Here is a 16,825-nt window from a genome sequence, read left to right as displayed (position 1 = left end):
TCTTTTCCCAGTACCCAGGGACCGACTTCAACATTGACTTGCTGTGCTTAGCAATGTGAAAATGTTCTCATCCTTGGAAAATCATTCTCTGGGATTCAGGAAAAAATGTGCCCAATTCTGAATTTTTGCCAAGAGCTGAGATAACAAAGAGCCAGCAATTGCCGGTTGTCAGAGCCAAGAGTTAAACCGCATCCAAGAAGCTAGGATTTTGGCTCTGTGTTCTGATTTACAGAAATAGAACTTTATCAACTAAAAAACCAGGATATATAATTTATAAAAAGAAACTTACTCAAAATCACTCCATTTTATACAATTAATGTCCATGTAAAAATAAAAACTTCCAAATATTTTTGACATTTGAAATAAAATATTTCATATCAAGTATTAAGTTCTGATGAGGTTTCACTTTCTACCTCCATGGTATAGATTTCAAAATATATTAAGTAAAACACAGATGTGTACACACACACACACACACACACACACCCCCAATATACAAATGGTGACGAATGCAAAGGTTCAGGAGAAGTTTTCACGTAGGGCTCAGACAACCTGCCATAAAACAAAAGGTCCCCACTGGAAGAGTTTTGGGTTTTTTTTTAATGCAAAAAGGCTGGTAGGATAGGAATCTAATTCTTGGGGTTGGATTGGCTGCTTCTCAGCTCCCTACAGCCCTAAAAGTTTATCAATCTATGAATTCATTCTTCCAGGATTGCTCCCATAAATCAACTGTTCCTTGGGAGAAGGAGAGAGAGTTTGGGAAGCTGTGTTTGCTCTCTCAGGCCACTAGAGGTATATTAAAGAACCCAGTTCGTGAGTGCTGACCGTGAGCATGGACCCGTCAGCTCAGCCAGGGATCTAAGGACAATGGGATTTTTTCCAAAACTCTACCATACCAACGAGGCATCAAGTCACCGAGGTCACCAAAAGGACAGTTGATTCATATTGTGACTCTTCCGAACGAAAAATTTTTCATTAAGTTAAAAATCTTGGATCCTACCTTTTAGAAAGTACTTCCCATACCTACAAGACACAATCTTTCCTGCCCTGTGTTTCTATCTCCACACACATTGATTTTCTTTGGGGCATGACTTCCCAAGTTTCTCATCATGCATCTCTATCTTCTATCCGAGATCTTAAAACCCTGAATGAAAGCAGAGTGAAAGAATGGATGGGGGTGAATCAGAGAAGATCTAAATTCTTTTATTAGGCTGTAAGCAAGTTAGGGTGCAACATAATTTCTTTTTGCTGGGTGAGGGCTCCCGATGCGTCCTTAAATAGCAGAAAAACACATAATGCTTAATTCAATTGAGACTCTTGCAGAGAAAGCATTTCAACTGGGTGAGAGAATCACAATGTTTTGGCTCCACCATAAGTATATCATTTTAAAGTACACTTGAAATTTTAAATGTGTACAAATTCAGAGGTTTAAGAAACTTCAAAAGCCAGAGAAACAGTGTTTAGGAAGCCGAAGGCTGTGAACTTCCTTTCTCACTTAATCCATGCTTAATTTTGCATTCCTCACAGGTAAGCAGGCAGTGCCTAGAATAGAAACAAAAATAGTGGTTTGCACGTTGACAGTACAAGTTCCGGTCAAAACACAGTATTATTTAGAGACTTTTTTATGCTAAGGTTCACAAGCCTATTTTTTTCAGGAATAATAGCTGTTTCTTGCTTTGAGAAACCCATAATTTCATCCAAAAAAAGGCCAATAATGATCTTCACGTCCAATGTTGTTTTCGCCGTACGGTATTGCCTCTCACGTAGAATCCACTAGGACAAGTGAGGGTCTTTAGAGAAACGTGTCCCCAACACTAGTCCTGTCATGCTGTAGTAGAAATAGCTATTATTTACTGAGTGCTTCCTGAGTGTCATGAATAATCAATTTCGATTCCTTATAACATCCCATGAAAACAATTCTGATCACCATTTTACACGGATGAGAAAACTGAGGATTAGAGAGTTTAAGAAACTTGTTCAAGGTCACACAGCTTAGTAAGTGGTAGAACTGGTTTTCAACCCACGTACTCCAACAGCAGAGTTAACGCTGTTTACTCCAGAGTCCTACTGCCTATATCCCCTAATGAGATCACGATATGTATTAACATAGTAAAGGCTCTGAGAAGTCCTGCAGTAAAGAAATCTGTTTAAATTTCGGGTAACCCTGCGACGGTAGGAGCCATGTCTGCTCATTAAGATATTCTTCAGAGTCTTGCACAATGCCTTGAACATAGTCGGTACTCACTACATATTTGTTGAGCAAATAAAATAGGGAACTACCTTAAATAATAAATAATTATTGTTGAAGTTGAACAGCAACAATCCCCCAATTTTTTTTACTTCTTCTTCTTATCCCCAAAGCCCCCAGTACATAGTTGTATATTTTTAGTTGTGAGTGCCTCTGGTTGTGCTATGTGGGACGCCTCCTCAGCAAGGCCTGATGAGCGGTGCCATGTCTGTGGCCGGGATCTGAACCAGTGAAACCCTGGGCTGCCAAAGTGGGGCACGCCAACTTAACCACTCGGCCACAGGGCCGGCCCCATCAACCACTCAAAATGTGAGGGCTAAAGAGTTTTTTCCCCAACATATGGATGTTAAATTGTTTAATATTATAAATGGTGAATGATCTTTTATAATTTTTCTTCCTTACAATCTCTCAAGCAAACAAATTACAAACCTGTTATGCCCTGGACCAAAACCAGCCCCACGGAGCTGATCTTCAAAGGAATAGAATTTACTCCGGCAGGCACCTATGTAGGACAACTTTCCAAGGCCGAATCCCAAGATACCAGCAACTGTAAAAGCAGGGGAGAAAAGATAGATAATGTAAAGCTTCGGAGTCTCCTCCAGTAATTATCTTCTAGAACTTTCTTTATTAACAGTATTAATTTTTATATTAAAAGTACTGTGATAAATCAGTGAACAAAAACTCTGAGAATGAAGCGCCCTATTCAAGAGTAGCACTGGGGAGTGGAGACTTTCTCGTCTCCCCAGATTTGAACTGGTGGTCGAAGGGCCAGCACGGAGGAAGCGAAGGTGCTGTCCCAGAGACAGGCAAACAGACAAAGGCCCAGCTGGCCGACAAATGTCTGAGGCTACCAGGGGAGAAAGCGGGGAGCAGGGGTTTAGGTTGTGACTATGGGTGGCCTCCAAATCACTGGGTAGGAGAGCCCCTTAATTCTCTTTACGGATCGGAGTTTGGGGAGCCACAGTCTGTCTTGCCTGTATGGGAGACAGGTCACGAGGCAGAGGGAACCTCCTCTGGAAGAAATCTCCCACCAGCTCCTCCCGCTGGCAATGAGGTTTCAGACCGTGAACGGAATGCATCCCCTCTGAACATGAAAGGTCCGTGTATAACGAATGGAAGAAGATGGAAATCCAAGGTTGTGGGAAATGTGTTATTACAAAGCCCCTGATTTTAAAAAAACATTCTTCATGTCCCTTATGGAAAATATTTTGAAAAAACTGGCCAAAGGAAGAAAACTTCAATCCCTAATGGATCTATCCCTCGAGGCTCTGCTGTTGATATCCTCCTGCTGGAGGTCCTGTCAGTCCCTCCTAGTCCGTGCTTTAACAAGGACAGTCGGAGGGGAAGTCCCTATTGCCCAGCTTTACATCAGAAAGAGTTGGATGAACTAAGAACTGCAAAGTGGCAGAAAATGCAGACTAATTCTCAGAGAGCCAATACAGGCAATTTAGTTAACCTGGATATTCATACCTTGTTATAAAGTTAAGAAGTTACAACAACTTTTTAAAAAAATGAATCCTTTTTTTTTTACGTCTGTGACTTACGTGCAACTTTAGGCAATGATCCAAATCTTGGGTTAGCTGCTAAATAACCTAAGGAGTAATATATAAACACATTACTATTTCATTTTATAACATTTAAACTTATAAATTATAAAGAAAACCTTCAAAGTTTAAGATATACACAGATTCTTTTTTTTTTTTTTTTAGGAAGATTAGCCCTGAGCTAACACCTGCTGCCAATCCTCCTCTTTTTGCTGAGGAAGATCAGCCCTGAGCTAACATCTGCTGTCAATCCTCCTCTTTTTGCTGAGGAAGACTGGCCCTGAGCTAACATCCATGCCCATCTTCCTCTACTTTATATGTGGGACGCCTACCACAGCATGGCTTGATAAGCAGTGCCATGTCCCCACTCAGGATCCGAACCAGTGAACCCCGGGCTGCCTGAAGCGGAACGTGCACACTTAACCACTGTGCCACCGGGCGGCCCCTATACACAGATTCTTAATCTAAAGAGATGATCTAAAAGAATTATAATTCAATTCTTGATTGGATTTAACTCTCAAATAGCCATTTTTGGCAAGCAGTAGCTTTAAAAGAATGTGAAATAGACAATTCAAAACTGATTTCCAGATGTCAAAGCAAAGATGGAGCTAAGAACTTAGTTCCAAGAAATTAGTCAGTGCGCCCTCTCCTTTTTAATTAAGTCAAAAAGAGTTTCAACTTAGAGATTCACAGTATATATATCACAATTTTTAAATGAAAACATTACAACCTGTGGTGGGTAGGCCTCCTAAATAATGGCCTCCTAAAGATGTCCACATCCCAAAGCTCAGAGACTATGAATATGCTATCTTACATACTAAAGGGGAATTAAACTAGAAAATGGAATTAAGGTTGCCAATCAGATGACTTTAAAATAGGGAAATTATCCTGGATTACTATGACCTTTGAATGAGGAAGAAGGATTTGGAGACAGATGGCAGTGTGAGAAGAACTTCGCTCAACCCCATTTGCTGGTTTTACAGATAGAGGAAGGGGCCATGAGCCAAGGAATGTGGGTGGTCTCCAGAAGCTGGAAAGGGAAAGGAAAGCCCAAAGCCCCTGGAAAAGAACGCAGCTCTGCTGACATTTCGCTTTCAGCCCACTGAGACCCATTTTGGACTTCTGATCTCCAGAATGCTAAGAAAATAAATTTGTATTGTTTTAAACCAGTATGTTTGTGGTAATTTGTTACAGCAGCCATTAGAAAACTAATACACCACCCTAGAAAAGTATATTCGCACACATGCAAGAGACAGTAGATTTTGAATATGCAGTTTTTAATATTTATAAAACATAATCCCTATTGGGGTCAGCCCCACGGCCCAGTGGTTAAGTTTATGTGCTACGCTTCAGCAGCCTGGTGTTTGCTGGTTCAGATCCTGGGTGCAGACCTACACACCACTCATCAAGCCGTGCTGTGGAGGCATCCCACATGGGAGGACTAGAATGACCTACAACTAAGTTATACAACTATGTACTGGGGCTTTGGAGAAAAGGGGAGAAAAAAAAAAAGATGAAGATCGGCAACAGATGTTAGCTCAGGGCCAATCTTCCTCAAAGAAAAAAAGAGAGAACATAATTCCTATAGATGTTGTGGCCATATTTTTTTGTTGTCCAAAATGGTCTGACAAAGGCTCATTACTGATTGATGAATATACTTCTATAAAAAGACTATCTTCAAGTTATAAAAATGAAATCATATTTAATAAATCACCTGTAACCACAAGAATAACATTGATTGAAATGAGGTTCTCTGGGACCCCCATGGCCAAGTGGTTTAGTTCACATGCTCCGCTTTAGCAGCCCAGGGTTTTGCCAGTTTGGATCCTGGGCGCAGATGTGGCACTGCTCATCAGACCACGCTGAGGTGGCATCCCACATACCACAAATAGAAGGACCCACAACTAAAATATACAACTATGTACTGGGGGGATTTGGGGAGAAAAAAGCAGAAAAAAAAAAGATTGGCAATAGTTGTTAGCTCAGGTGACAATCTAAAAAAAAAGAGAAATGGGGTTCTCCTAGATATATGACACATGTGGCCTTTAAGACCCAAAACAAAGCTAGAACATTATCCCTTATGTTTAATGGGTACAAACGCTCTTTAAAATCCTGGTAATCAGGAGGCCGGCCCCGTGGCCGAGTGGTTAAGTTTGTGTACTCCGCTTCAGCGGCCCAGGGTTTTGCTGGTTCAGATCCTGGGCATGGACATGGCACAGCTCGTCAGGCCATGTTGAGGCAGCGTCCCACATGGCACAATCAGAGGCACTCACAACTAGAATATACAACTATGTACGGGGTGTAGGGGGAGGTCTGGGGAGAAGAAGGAAAAAAAAAAAGATTGGCAACAGAGGTTAGCACAGGTGCCAATCTTTAAGAAAAAAATCCTGGTACTCAGCAGTTGTCAATAGAATGGGCTTCAACAGGGTCAGGTGCCTTCTTGATATCTGGGTACTAAGCAAGGCCTATGAGTTCTCCAGCGAGAAGGAGACAAGGAGAAAGAAGAGAGCAAGGAAGGAAGAATAGAGAGGAAGACTGGAAACTCTAAGAGGCAGGGAGTGGTTATGTGTGGAGATGCAGGGCGGCTGCTGGTCCTCACGATCTGTCGTACAAATTAGACAGGGTATCCTTCCTCAGCCAGATGCAGCCTTTTGCCGGGACAAATGGCTTGATGGACAGAGCTTGGGTGGCTTTCGGCCCCACTTACGTCCTCCCTGGAGCACACCTGTGCAGGCGACAACCTGCCTAAGCACACACTGACCCCTGGGAGACACAGGGACTCTGGTATAAAGAAGGGCACTGTGTTTGTTTCCTGAGGCTGCTGTTAACAACTTACCACAAACTTAGTGGCTTAAAGCAACATGCATTTGTCACCTTACAGTTCTAGAGGTCAGAAGCTCAAAATAGGTCTCACTGGGTGTCTTAGTCCGTTCAGGCTGCTATAACAAAAATACCACAGACTGGGTGACTTCTAAACAACAGAAATTGATTTCTCACGGTTCTGGAGGCTGAAGTGTCAGCACGGTCAGGTGAGGGCCCTCTCTGGGGTCTCAGCTTCACATTGTATGTCCCATGGTGGAAAGAGCCAGGGGTCTCTTTTACAAGGGCACTAATCCCATTCATGAGGGCTCCACCCTCACGACCTAATCACCTCCCAAAGGCCCCACCTCCCAATACCAACACGTTGGGGGTTGGCATTCCAACACGTGAATCTGGGGGGACCACAAACATTCGGCCCACAGCACTGGGCTAAAATCAGCGTGCTGGCAGAGCTGTGTGCCCTTCTGGAGACTCTAGAGCTTCTTGCCTTTCCAGGGTCTAGAGGACTCACATTTCTGGCTGCGTGGCCCCTTCCTCCATCTTCAAAGCCAGCAATGCTGAGCTGAGTCCTTCTTATGCTGCCAACTCTCTGGTTCTGTCTTCTGATCCACTCTTTCATTTTTAAGGACCCTTTAATTACACTGGGCCCATCTGGATGATCCAGAATAATCTCTCTATTTTAAGGTCAGCCGATTAACAACGTTAATTCCATCTGCAACTTTAATTTCCCTTTGCCGTGTAACCTCATATAGTCATTCTTTCTGGGGATGAGGAGATCATCGGGAGGGGGTGACTTTAGGCTGAAAATAGGCAAACACCTGTGTAAATAAACCCTCCACCAAAAAATAAATGCCAAGTGCCAAAAAGCTGCCAGGAGGGTCACAGAAAATTGGGCTCTCTTAAGTTAAATTAGTAAATGAATATTGAATCTTACCTTGGTGGACTAGTCCTTGGGTCACAAGCATGCTTACAAGAGAAAAAGGCAGAGCTGTAAAACAAAAATGCCCTTCAATATTGGTATTTTACAGCATGGCACCTCACCTAGAAGTCAGGGAGAATGACTAGGATTTTTCTCTTACTTACCTTGGCAATGATTTCTTAGTCATGTTATTTTACTTATTCAACACATATTTATTAAGCAGCGCGTGGGGAATTTTCTTGAGATCTGCCTCAGGCACTCAACCCGATGCACAGCATTAATCTGACAAACTAAACCCCATCCCACTCCAGCTCTGACACCCACTTTTCCTGAATGCCCACCATGTACTAGATTCTGATCATTACATGCAACACACGCATCTCAGTGTCTGTGCACTTAGCTGTTGAATTTGGGAGTTGCCTCCAGCTACATATTTTGAAATTTCCAATCTTACATAAAAGTTAAAAAATAGCACAACAAACTCCTGCATACTCTATCTAGGATAGTACCCTGCTTTTGTCTTTTATGACATTTTGTTGCACAATTTGGATATGTCTGTTTCCTGAAGATTATAACAGTACCACAACATTCATGTTAAAAATGGGCGATATCTAGCTATGATTTTTAAAACAGGCAAATTAGTCTGGCAAAGGCACTTTCTAGTTCTGTCAAAATGTGTCAAATGACTTCTACCAGAAGCAGAGAGCAGTGATAAACACGTAGCTCTTCCTAGCAACCAAGACAAATCAAACAGCAAGCGATTTTTCCACTCTTATCCACCTAATGGTAGGCAAATGGGTCATATCGAAATGTTAACCTACTAGGGCTCCATTAAATTACTTAGTCAGAGCTTGTCAGAAAAGATGAATTTCTAGGAGCACGATCATGATGATAGTAATCCATAATGAATATCAACTTCTAAAGAGTGTTACTTCCAAATTGATACTGAATTTGAATGATTTCAGAAATCAACATGAGTATTTCAAAGTATAAATTATCTCTACATCAGGAATGTTGCAAAATATTGGGACTATACCCATAGGCTCTATTATGACATTTTCAAACGACACATCACGAATTTTTTAACTTGGAAGAGACCTTAACACACAGCCTGAATTCACACCCTTGTCTTACATAAGGCAGTCCCAGAAAGAGGAAGTGACTCGGCAGAAAAGGTTATTTCAGAGACATTGCAAGAGACATGCTAATGGAATGCTGCCAGTTTTCATTCACTCCACAAATATTTAACAGGTATTTTCTATGAGTGAAGCACTCACTGTGCTTGGCACTGGGATGAATCAACGACCTTGACATTATCTCTGGACTCAGTGAAGGTTAGAGTCTAGTGGCATTTGGGAGGTCTACTCTTCGAAGAACTTGTAAATAACACTCTCGGTACAATTCTCAGTCACATGAAGGAAAGCGTTATGTGTGCCTCGCTTTTTGCTAAGTGAGGTACAGTGTTCCTACATCAGATTTTATCTCTGCCCTTAAAAGGGTCTCCACATGGATTCAAACTCTAAGTAGCCCCAGATATCAAAGTTCTTCAGAGAATTATGCAAAGTCCCACACCAAAATAAATTATTACCACAATTCTAATATGATATTTAGGCAGTTTATTGCAGCAAAGAGAGTGTTAACAAAGATAAAGAGGAGTGCAATTACCTCTCTTCCAGAAACTTTCTTCTTGACATTCACGGATAATCTTAGAAATCTCCGCTCTCTGGATGTGCAGCTTTGATTTTGGACAAAACAACAGGCTCTGTAAGGAAAGCTCTATGGTGAGTTGACTGAAATCATGAGAAAAGCACCAGCTCTGTTTCTCTGGAGAAGGGCAGTGAGTGCCTGTGTGCTGTGCTGGCTGCCAGCACACAGCAATGACCAGTTTCAGCCAGTGCTTTCCAGCTGGGAATGCTGGATGGACTCAGGCAAGGAGAGAAGCCCAGGAGGAGAAGAAGGGTAATTCATTGACCACAGAGCATGGAACAGGTATCCAGTCAGAACGAATTACTGCTGAGGCCACACTTACTTTCTTCCCTCCAGCCTCTGTCGCTGCAGGGCATTATCTCTGCAAAGCTACTCCCTCTGTCTCCCTGGTCTCCTGATGACCCAGTTCAATGTTGCCTCCTGGATGAAGAGAGAGATTTCCCCTACAGCATAATATTTACCCATCTGGGAGGGCTCTCAGAGCAGCGTGTTACAAGTTATCTACTCACAGATCTGTATTCTAATTTACCTATGTATACTTCCGTATGCATTTTTAGACTATGAACTCATCAACAGACTGCTTTTTCTTTTTCTACATACTTTACTTTCTATCTTAACAGTTTTTTTACACATTTGTAAGCAGGCTGCACATAATTTCTGGTAGAGCTACTGACACGGTTGACATAATTATTTTGAATAGTTCTATCGTATTTTTTAACCATGTTGATATGCTATAATCTGGATTAACTCCTATCTTTTATGATCCCTCCCCTGTTGTAGGTATGTATGGGCTATTTACTCACTCATCCACATTCTCCATTTTCATTGCCCTCTGCCCATCACCAGCATTCCGGGTGTTTAATGTGGATCTTTTGTAGCTAAGCATTTTTGCACAATGTTCATTGTTTGGGGTGCATGCATCTTTTAAAAATGTAAATGGCATTGTTTTCTGTACTTAATTTTATTTAAAAACGTATTTTCAACTCAGCTGTATGCTTTTGAGAGCCATCCCTGCTGCTCCATCCATCTAGGCCACAGCTTCTGACTGCTGCAGAAGCCTCCGGGGTGCCTCCAAGTCCCTACCGCCACATGTCCCCTCAACCCACGTGACAACATTTTTCAGACATATATCTAGAATTAAAATATAGGGCATTCGTCTTCCCAACCTGACAAAGTCCTGATACACTGCCCTCCCCAGTGGCTGTACCCCACCCCCACCACAGCAGTGCGTGAACATTCCTCTGCCCTCAGACCCTGCGTAAGGCGAGTTAATGCTGGATTCCAAGCAGGTCAGAGCAAAGGAAGGCTTTTGTAAACTTGGCAGTACCCAGTTTTCTAAATTTCCACAGTCTAATAGGTATAAAGTAATATTTTATTGCCTTATTTGTCTGATAACTGATGGGTTTGAACACTTCTACATATTCTTCAGCCAGACTGCCCTTCTCCCCTAGGGTTGAGGAAATCCTTGTAGCCGGACCTGGGTTATAATCTTTTGTTATATATTGACTCATTAATTTTTTATGGTGGTAAAATACAGGTAACATAATATTTACCATTTTACCTTTTTGAAGTATACAGTTCAGTGGCCTTAAGTACATCCACAAGGTATAGCCATCACCACCATCTAGTTCCAGAACTTTTTCATCATCCCCAAAGGAAATCCCATAACCATTAAGCAGTCTCTCCTGATTCTCTCCTCCCTCTGCCCACTGGCAACCACTAATATGCTTTCTGTCTCTATGGATTTGCTTAGTCTGGAATTTTTTTTTTTAAGGTATTGATTTTGTTGGTGAGGAACATTGGCCCTGAGCTAACATCTGTTGCCAATCTTCCTCTTTCTTTGTTTTTTTCTCCCCAAAGTCCCAGTACATAGTTGTATATTCTAGTTCTAAGTCATTCTAGTTCTTCTATGTGGGATGCTGCCACAGCATGGCTTGATGAGCAGCGTGTAGGTCCACGCCCAGGATCCAAACCAGTGAACCCTGGGCTGCTGAAGCAGAGCGTGCAAACTTAACCACTATGCCACCAAGCTGGCCCCTGGATATTTTGTATAAATGGTATCATACAATATGTGACCTTTGTGGCTGGCTTTCTTTTGCACAATGTTTTCAAGGTTCATCCATGTTGTGGCATATAACAGTATTTCATTCCTTTTTATGGCTCAATCATATTCCATTATATGGCTATATCACACTTTGTTTACCCATTCATTGATTGATGGATATTTGGGTTGTTTCCACCTTTTGGCTATTGTGAATAGAGCCACTTTGAACATTACTGTACAAGTTTTTGTTTGAACACGTTTTCAATTCTGCCCGGCCATATGGTAATTCTGTTTAATTTAATGAGAAATTGCCAAACTGTTTTCTACAGTAGCTGCACCATTTTACAATTCCACCAACAAAGTATGAGAGTTCCAATTTCTCCATATCCTTGTCAACACTTGCTATTTTCTGTTCTGTTTTTGTTTTTAATTATGGTCATGCTAGTGGGTATCTCACTGTGGTTTTGATTTGCATTTCCCTAATGACTGATGACGTTGAGCATCTTTTCATTTACTTGTTGGTGATTTCTACATCTTCTTTGGAGAAATATCTATTCAAGTCCTTTGCCCATTTTTTAATTGGGTTTTTTGTCTTTTTGTTGTTGAGTTGTAAGAGTTCTTTACATATTCTAGATACTAGACCCTGATCAGATATATGATTTGCAAATAATTTTTCCCTTTTTGTGGGTTGTTCATTCATTTTTTAAAAACAAATTTTATTTAATTTGTTGCTTACTATAAAAGCCACACTTATATTTCCTTGCTTGTGAATTATTTATGTAGGTCCTCTGCCATTTATTTCTTGGAGTTTTAGTGTTTTTCTTATTGAGATGCAGCCCTTTTGCTTTAGATTTTGCCCCCAGCACAGCATAGGGAGGTGGTGGTCAGGCTGAGCACAGCGATGAGAGGAGGAGGTGTTCTCATCCTCCACTTACCCTAGCTCTTCAGCAAGCACTCCTCCTTATCCTCATGTAAATAACTCTTGCTTCGGTTGTGGCTGTGGCGGAAATAAGGAACACCTCTCCCCCTCCCCTCCCCCAAACACATACATACACACACATCCCGGGTCAGGGACCCTGACCATACAGCTGCTGTGAGTCCTGCGGTCAACACTGCAGTTCCTGCAGAGTCGCCCACAGGAGCCTGGTGACCCTTTTCTGTAGAGCTGTAAATGCTTTATGGCTCTCAATTTCACACAGGCATCTCGGGTGTCTAAATTCTTCTCCTTGTGACTTGATATCATTTGTCTGTTTGCGTCTCCTAAACTTTGCTCCTTAAACGTTCCATCCTCCATAAGCTATTTTTAGCTTGAAAAGTCGACCCCAGAGAACACGAACTCCATTTACCCATCACAATAATTTCTCTTTTCTTCATTTATGTGTCCCTGAAACACGTAATATTCATTCTTAACAAGTTGAAAAGTTGTGCCCATGTTAACACTTGGCTTCTCAATCTGATGGCTAACTTAGTAATAAGGACTCCGCCATCCTGAACAGGAACACCCATCAGCATATACTTAATATGATCAGCTTTGGCAACAAAAATGTAAAAACAAGCATCATGTGTCATTCCACTAGGTTCAACTAAGAGTTTTGCTCCGCTAATGGAAACCTCTTCAGTCACTGACAGCCTACATAAGAGTTAGTTAAGCTCAATTCTAATCAAGGAAGAGTAAAGAAAGGATTTTGTAAATAAAAATTTAAAAGTCTCCTTTTCAAGGCAGTCAAAAACACACTTTTCTTCCCTGTTCCATGTTCCCTGAACCCATCCATCAAAGGGCTGGATTGAAAGAAGTTAGTAAGATGACTGGTCAAGGATGAGGTTTAAGGAAAGTCCTGTATGATGTTCCTCCTTAGACGGCAGACTTCAAATTAAAAATATACCTGCTTGCTTGGCGGTGGCAAATGGGGCCCTTTATCTTGGTTTTCATGAGTAGACACTGAAGCCATGATGACTCTGTCTTTGCTTCCCTTCTAGCGGAGTGCAGGCACTGTCTATGGAAAGTAGAAGAGGGTCACTAAGCCATAACTGACTGTTTACATCAACATTAAAACACTCTTAGTTAGCAACTCACCTATTTGGGAAACTTATTTTCGTTTGTCCTAGGTCTTAATCTGCAACCACCTGAAACCTCACTTTCTAATGCTCCTCTCCCCTAACACACACACACACACTCACTAATGGTGACAGACCAGACTTAGAGGGGAGTGAAATGTCACACTGTACACAGCAAAATGTTTGACTACCTATAGATTATGTCCTTAAAAAAGTTTCAATGCATTAGAAGGTCATTAACTACACAAATATTTACTGAGTGTCTATTATGTGCCAGCCCAGGGGATAGAAAGAAGGATAAGACAACATCAGTGCTAAAGGCACTCATGGTCTAAAGGAGAAGGCAGACAAGTCAGCAGTTATACAACATGCAAAGGGCTCCACTAGGGATATGCACAGGGTGCTAAGGAAGGAGAGTGAGAAAGATCTATTCTGTCTGGCCAGGTCTGAAGATACCAAAGACTAAGACACCTGAGCTTTCAAGAGCTTTGAAGAGGGGCCGGCCGGGTGGCGCAGCGATTAAGTGCGCATGTTCCGCTTCCGCAGCCCAGGGCTCGCGGGTTCCGATCCCGAGTGGGGACATGGCACTGCTTGGCAAGCCATGCTGTGGTAGGCGTCCCACATATAAAGTAGAGGAGGATGGGCATGGATGTTAGCTCAGGGCCAGTCTGCCTCAGCAAAAAAGAGGAAGATTGGCAGATGTTAGCTTAGGGCTAATCTTCCTCCAAAAAAAAAAAAAAGCTTTGCAGAGGGTGGATGGACTCCAGGTCCAGGAGGACCAGGAGCAGATGCTGAAATAGGGCAGGCAAGGAAAGAGACCTGAGCCAAGACCCTGGTAGAAAGGATAGAGATGATTAATTTGGGTTTGGAAAGGTTGGATTTGGGTCTGGAATTACAGATTAGGAGTAGGCTGGAGAGATAATTTGGGAGTTGCTATCATAGAGATGACAAGTAGAGCAAGAAACATGAACAAAATAGTCTAAAAAGAGTATTGGAGAGAGCCAGCCCTGATGGCCTAGTGGTTAAAGTTTGGCATGCTCCACTTCAGAGGGCTGGGTTTGGTTCCTGGGAGCAGAACCACACCACTTATCTGTCGGTAGCCATGCTGTGGTGGCAGCTCACACAGAAGAACTAGAAGGACTTACAACCACAATACACAACTATGTACTGGGGCTTTGGGGAGAAAAAAAAAAAGAGGTAAGATTGACAACAGATGTTAACTCAGGGTGACTCTTTCCCACATTAAAAAAAAAAGAGTACTGGACAATGTGAACATTGAGGCCAAGGGAATATCAACAAGAGAAGAACAAAACAAAACAAAACCCCGCCAAAGAAATGGCTGAGAAAGAATAGCTGATACAGAGGGGAGGGTGTTTCTCAAGGAGGGAATGAATCATCGGTGTTACGTGGCTCAGAAATGTGATTTGGCCATGATGGGCACAGTCCAGGTGGACTACGAGCCCTTGCCACAGGCCACTGCACGCAGCAGCCCTCCAGGACTGCCACTAATTTCCCTGCAAAGTGAACATCTTATCATACACAATTCTGTTCTTACTAAACTGCCTGTATACGAGCCAAGGGGACCCTTCCTTGTACCAAGTTTCACCCTAGCTGCCTAATGTTCTTGTAGAGGCAGCAGGATGCCCTACAGTGGAAAGTCGGCGAATCAGAAAGACCTGAGTTCAGATCCTGACTCTACTCCTTGCTAGCCCTGTGCTTTGGGGAAAGTGTCTTAAGGTGTCTGTGCCTCACCTTTCTTACCTGTTAAGTGGGGGTAATGGACATAACCTTGAGGGGCTGTTGCAAGGAGGAGAGAAGAGGAGGAGGGATGAGGAGGAGGGATGAGGAGAAGGGAAAAGGAGGAGGAGGAGTGAAGAGGAGGAGGGATGAGGAGGAGGGATGAGGAGGAGGGATGAGGAGGAGGGATGAGGAGGAGAGAAGAGGAAGAGGAATGAGGAAGAGGAGGGATGAGGAGGAGGGATGAGGAGGAGGGATGAGGAGGAAGAGGGAAGAGGAGGAGGGATGAGGAGGAAGAGGGAAGAGGAGGAGGGATGAGGAGGAGGGATGAGGAGCGGGGGATGGAGGAGGGTTGAGGTCCACAAAGCCCCAGCTCAGCACTCAGCACACAGTGAGCGTGTGGGCAGTAAGGGGCGGCTGTCAGAGTGGCCCTGGGCACCCAATTTCTTGAGTACCTGGAGGAAAGCTTTCCTGACTTAAGGCCACATTAGATTATCTTTACTTAGTCAAGCGTTATGCCGTTGCCTCAAATCAGGAAGTAAAGACACCACATCTCAGCTTTCGTGATCAGGTCCCCTTGCATCCAATTAATCATCAGCCCTCACCTAATTAAGCCTTCTGAGGGTCTTGCCTTCTAGGTGCAGCTCCTACCACCATGCCCCAGTCTGGTCTGGGACCCCTCTGCTTCTTGGGGCAGGGGCGGTAAGGCTGAGAGGCGGTGGGCAGGAGATGCGCAGCAGGAGGCGCGCAGCAGGAGGCGGGGGCGCGGTGGGATGACAGCTGGAGGGGGTCACCGCACTTTCCGGTCGGCGGGAAAGCCCGGAATCAGCCTGCTGAAATCCACCGCCCCCTGACTCCAGCGGCCGCCTGCACGACCTCAAGGCCCCCACCCTTGCCCGGGTCGCTGCCGGAGCCCAAGCCAGGTGGGGGGGGGGGTGGAAGAGGCGGCTCTAGGCGCCCGCGGCCGACCCGCGCAGCCTGCGAAGGACCCTCGTCCCCGAGGTCCCAGGAAGTAAAGCGGGCAGAGGAGGCCACCCCTTCCTCGCCGTCCCTCCTGCTGACCCCAGCTGGGCCGGCTCACCTGCGAGGGTGAGGATCGCGTCGCAGGCCACGTCCCCGGTGCTCGCTGAGCCGAGCTCGCCTCCCTCCGCGGCGGCCGCTTCCTCCGGGACCGCTGCCCGCCGCCCCGTCCCCGCCTCCCGGCGCCACAGCCTCCCCGCCGCCCCGTCCCCGCCTCCCGGCGCCCGCGGGCCGAAGCGCCCTCTCCCTCCGCGCTTCCCCGGCGCTCACCTCTCTTCCCCGAGCTTCCCTCCTGCTTCCTACTTCCTCTTGCTCTGCCCTCGCTCGCTGCTCCTCGTCTACTCGCTGAAGTCTCTCAACAAGTGCGCCCCCATCCCCCACCCCGCAGTCCCTTTCTCTGTTGGTGGCTTCGGCACCCACACCCCACCGCTCAGGATGAAACCCCGCTTTTGCTAGAACTCCCACCCCGCGCCCAAGCCTTGTCATGACACCTGGTGGATTCTCCCACCGTGATGTCTTTCAAATAACTCCTTCCCTCCCAACAATGACAGCAACAACCATTTATTGAACAGGCGTCGACACATTCCCTTGTCTGCAGTCCGGTTGTTTTGTTTTGTTTGGGGGGTATAACTGACATATAACATTGTATTAATTTCAGGTGTACAACATAATGATTCAATGTTTGTATACGTTGGGAGATGATCACTATAAGTCCAGTTAACATCCATCAT

The 16,825-nt window shown here is 44.2% G+C and overlaps 1 protein-coding gene across 4 annotated transcripts; it reads right to left on the bottom strand.

Moving 5' to 3' along the window:
- Nucleotides 1-1,187: 1,187 nt before the first annotated feature.
- On the bottom strand, nt 1,188-16,621 carry OCIAD2 (OCIA domain containing 2). Of its 4 annotated transcripts, none has more exons than XM_070505919.1 (8): nt 16,365-16,464; nt 13,166-13,276; nt 9,561-9,658; nt 9,197-9,293; nt 7,547-7,600; nt 3,793-3,840; nt 2,678-2,795; nt 1,188-1,542 (listed from the first exon to the last, which is right to left on the bottom strand). In XM_070505919.1, the coding sequence occupies exons 5-8, from the start codon at nt 7,575-7,577 to the stop codon at nt 1,461-1,463; spliced, it is 279 nt and encodes a 92-aa protein (XP_070362020.1). In that variant the 5' UTR covers nt 7,578-7,600; nt 9,197-9,293; nt 9,561-9,658; nt 13,166-13,276; nt 16,365-16,464; the 3' UTR covers nt 1,188-1,460. The 4 variants fall into 4 exon arrangements, with proteins under 4 accessions (XP_070362020.1, XP_070362019.1, XP_014717814.1 ...); XM_070505918.1 differs by lacking the exon at nt 16,365-16,464 and adding an exon at nt 16,156-16,311; XM_014862328.3 differs by lacking the exon at nt 9,561-9,658 and having other exon boundaries at nt 16,365-16,621.
- Nucleotides 16,622-16,825: the final 204 nt, after the last annotated feature.

Source organism: Equus asinus, chromosome 3 (genome assembly GCF_041296235.1).
Source record: "Equus asinus isolate D_3611 breed Donkey chromosome 3, EquAss-T2T_v2, whole genome shotgun sequence".
NCBI classification, from domain to species: Eukaryota; Metazoa; Chordata; class Mammalia; order Perissodactyla; family Equidae; genus Equus; species Equus asinus.
This window is presented reverse-complemented; position numbering and strand designations above follow the sequence as displayed.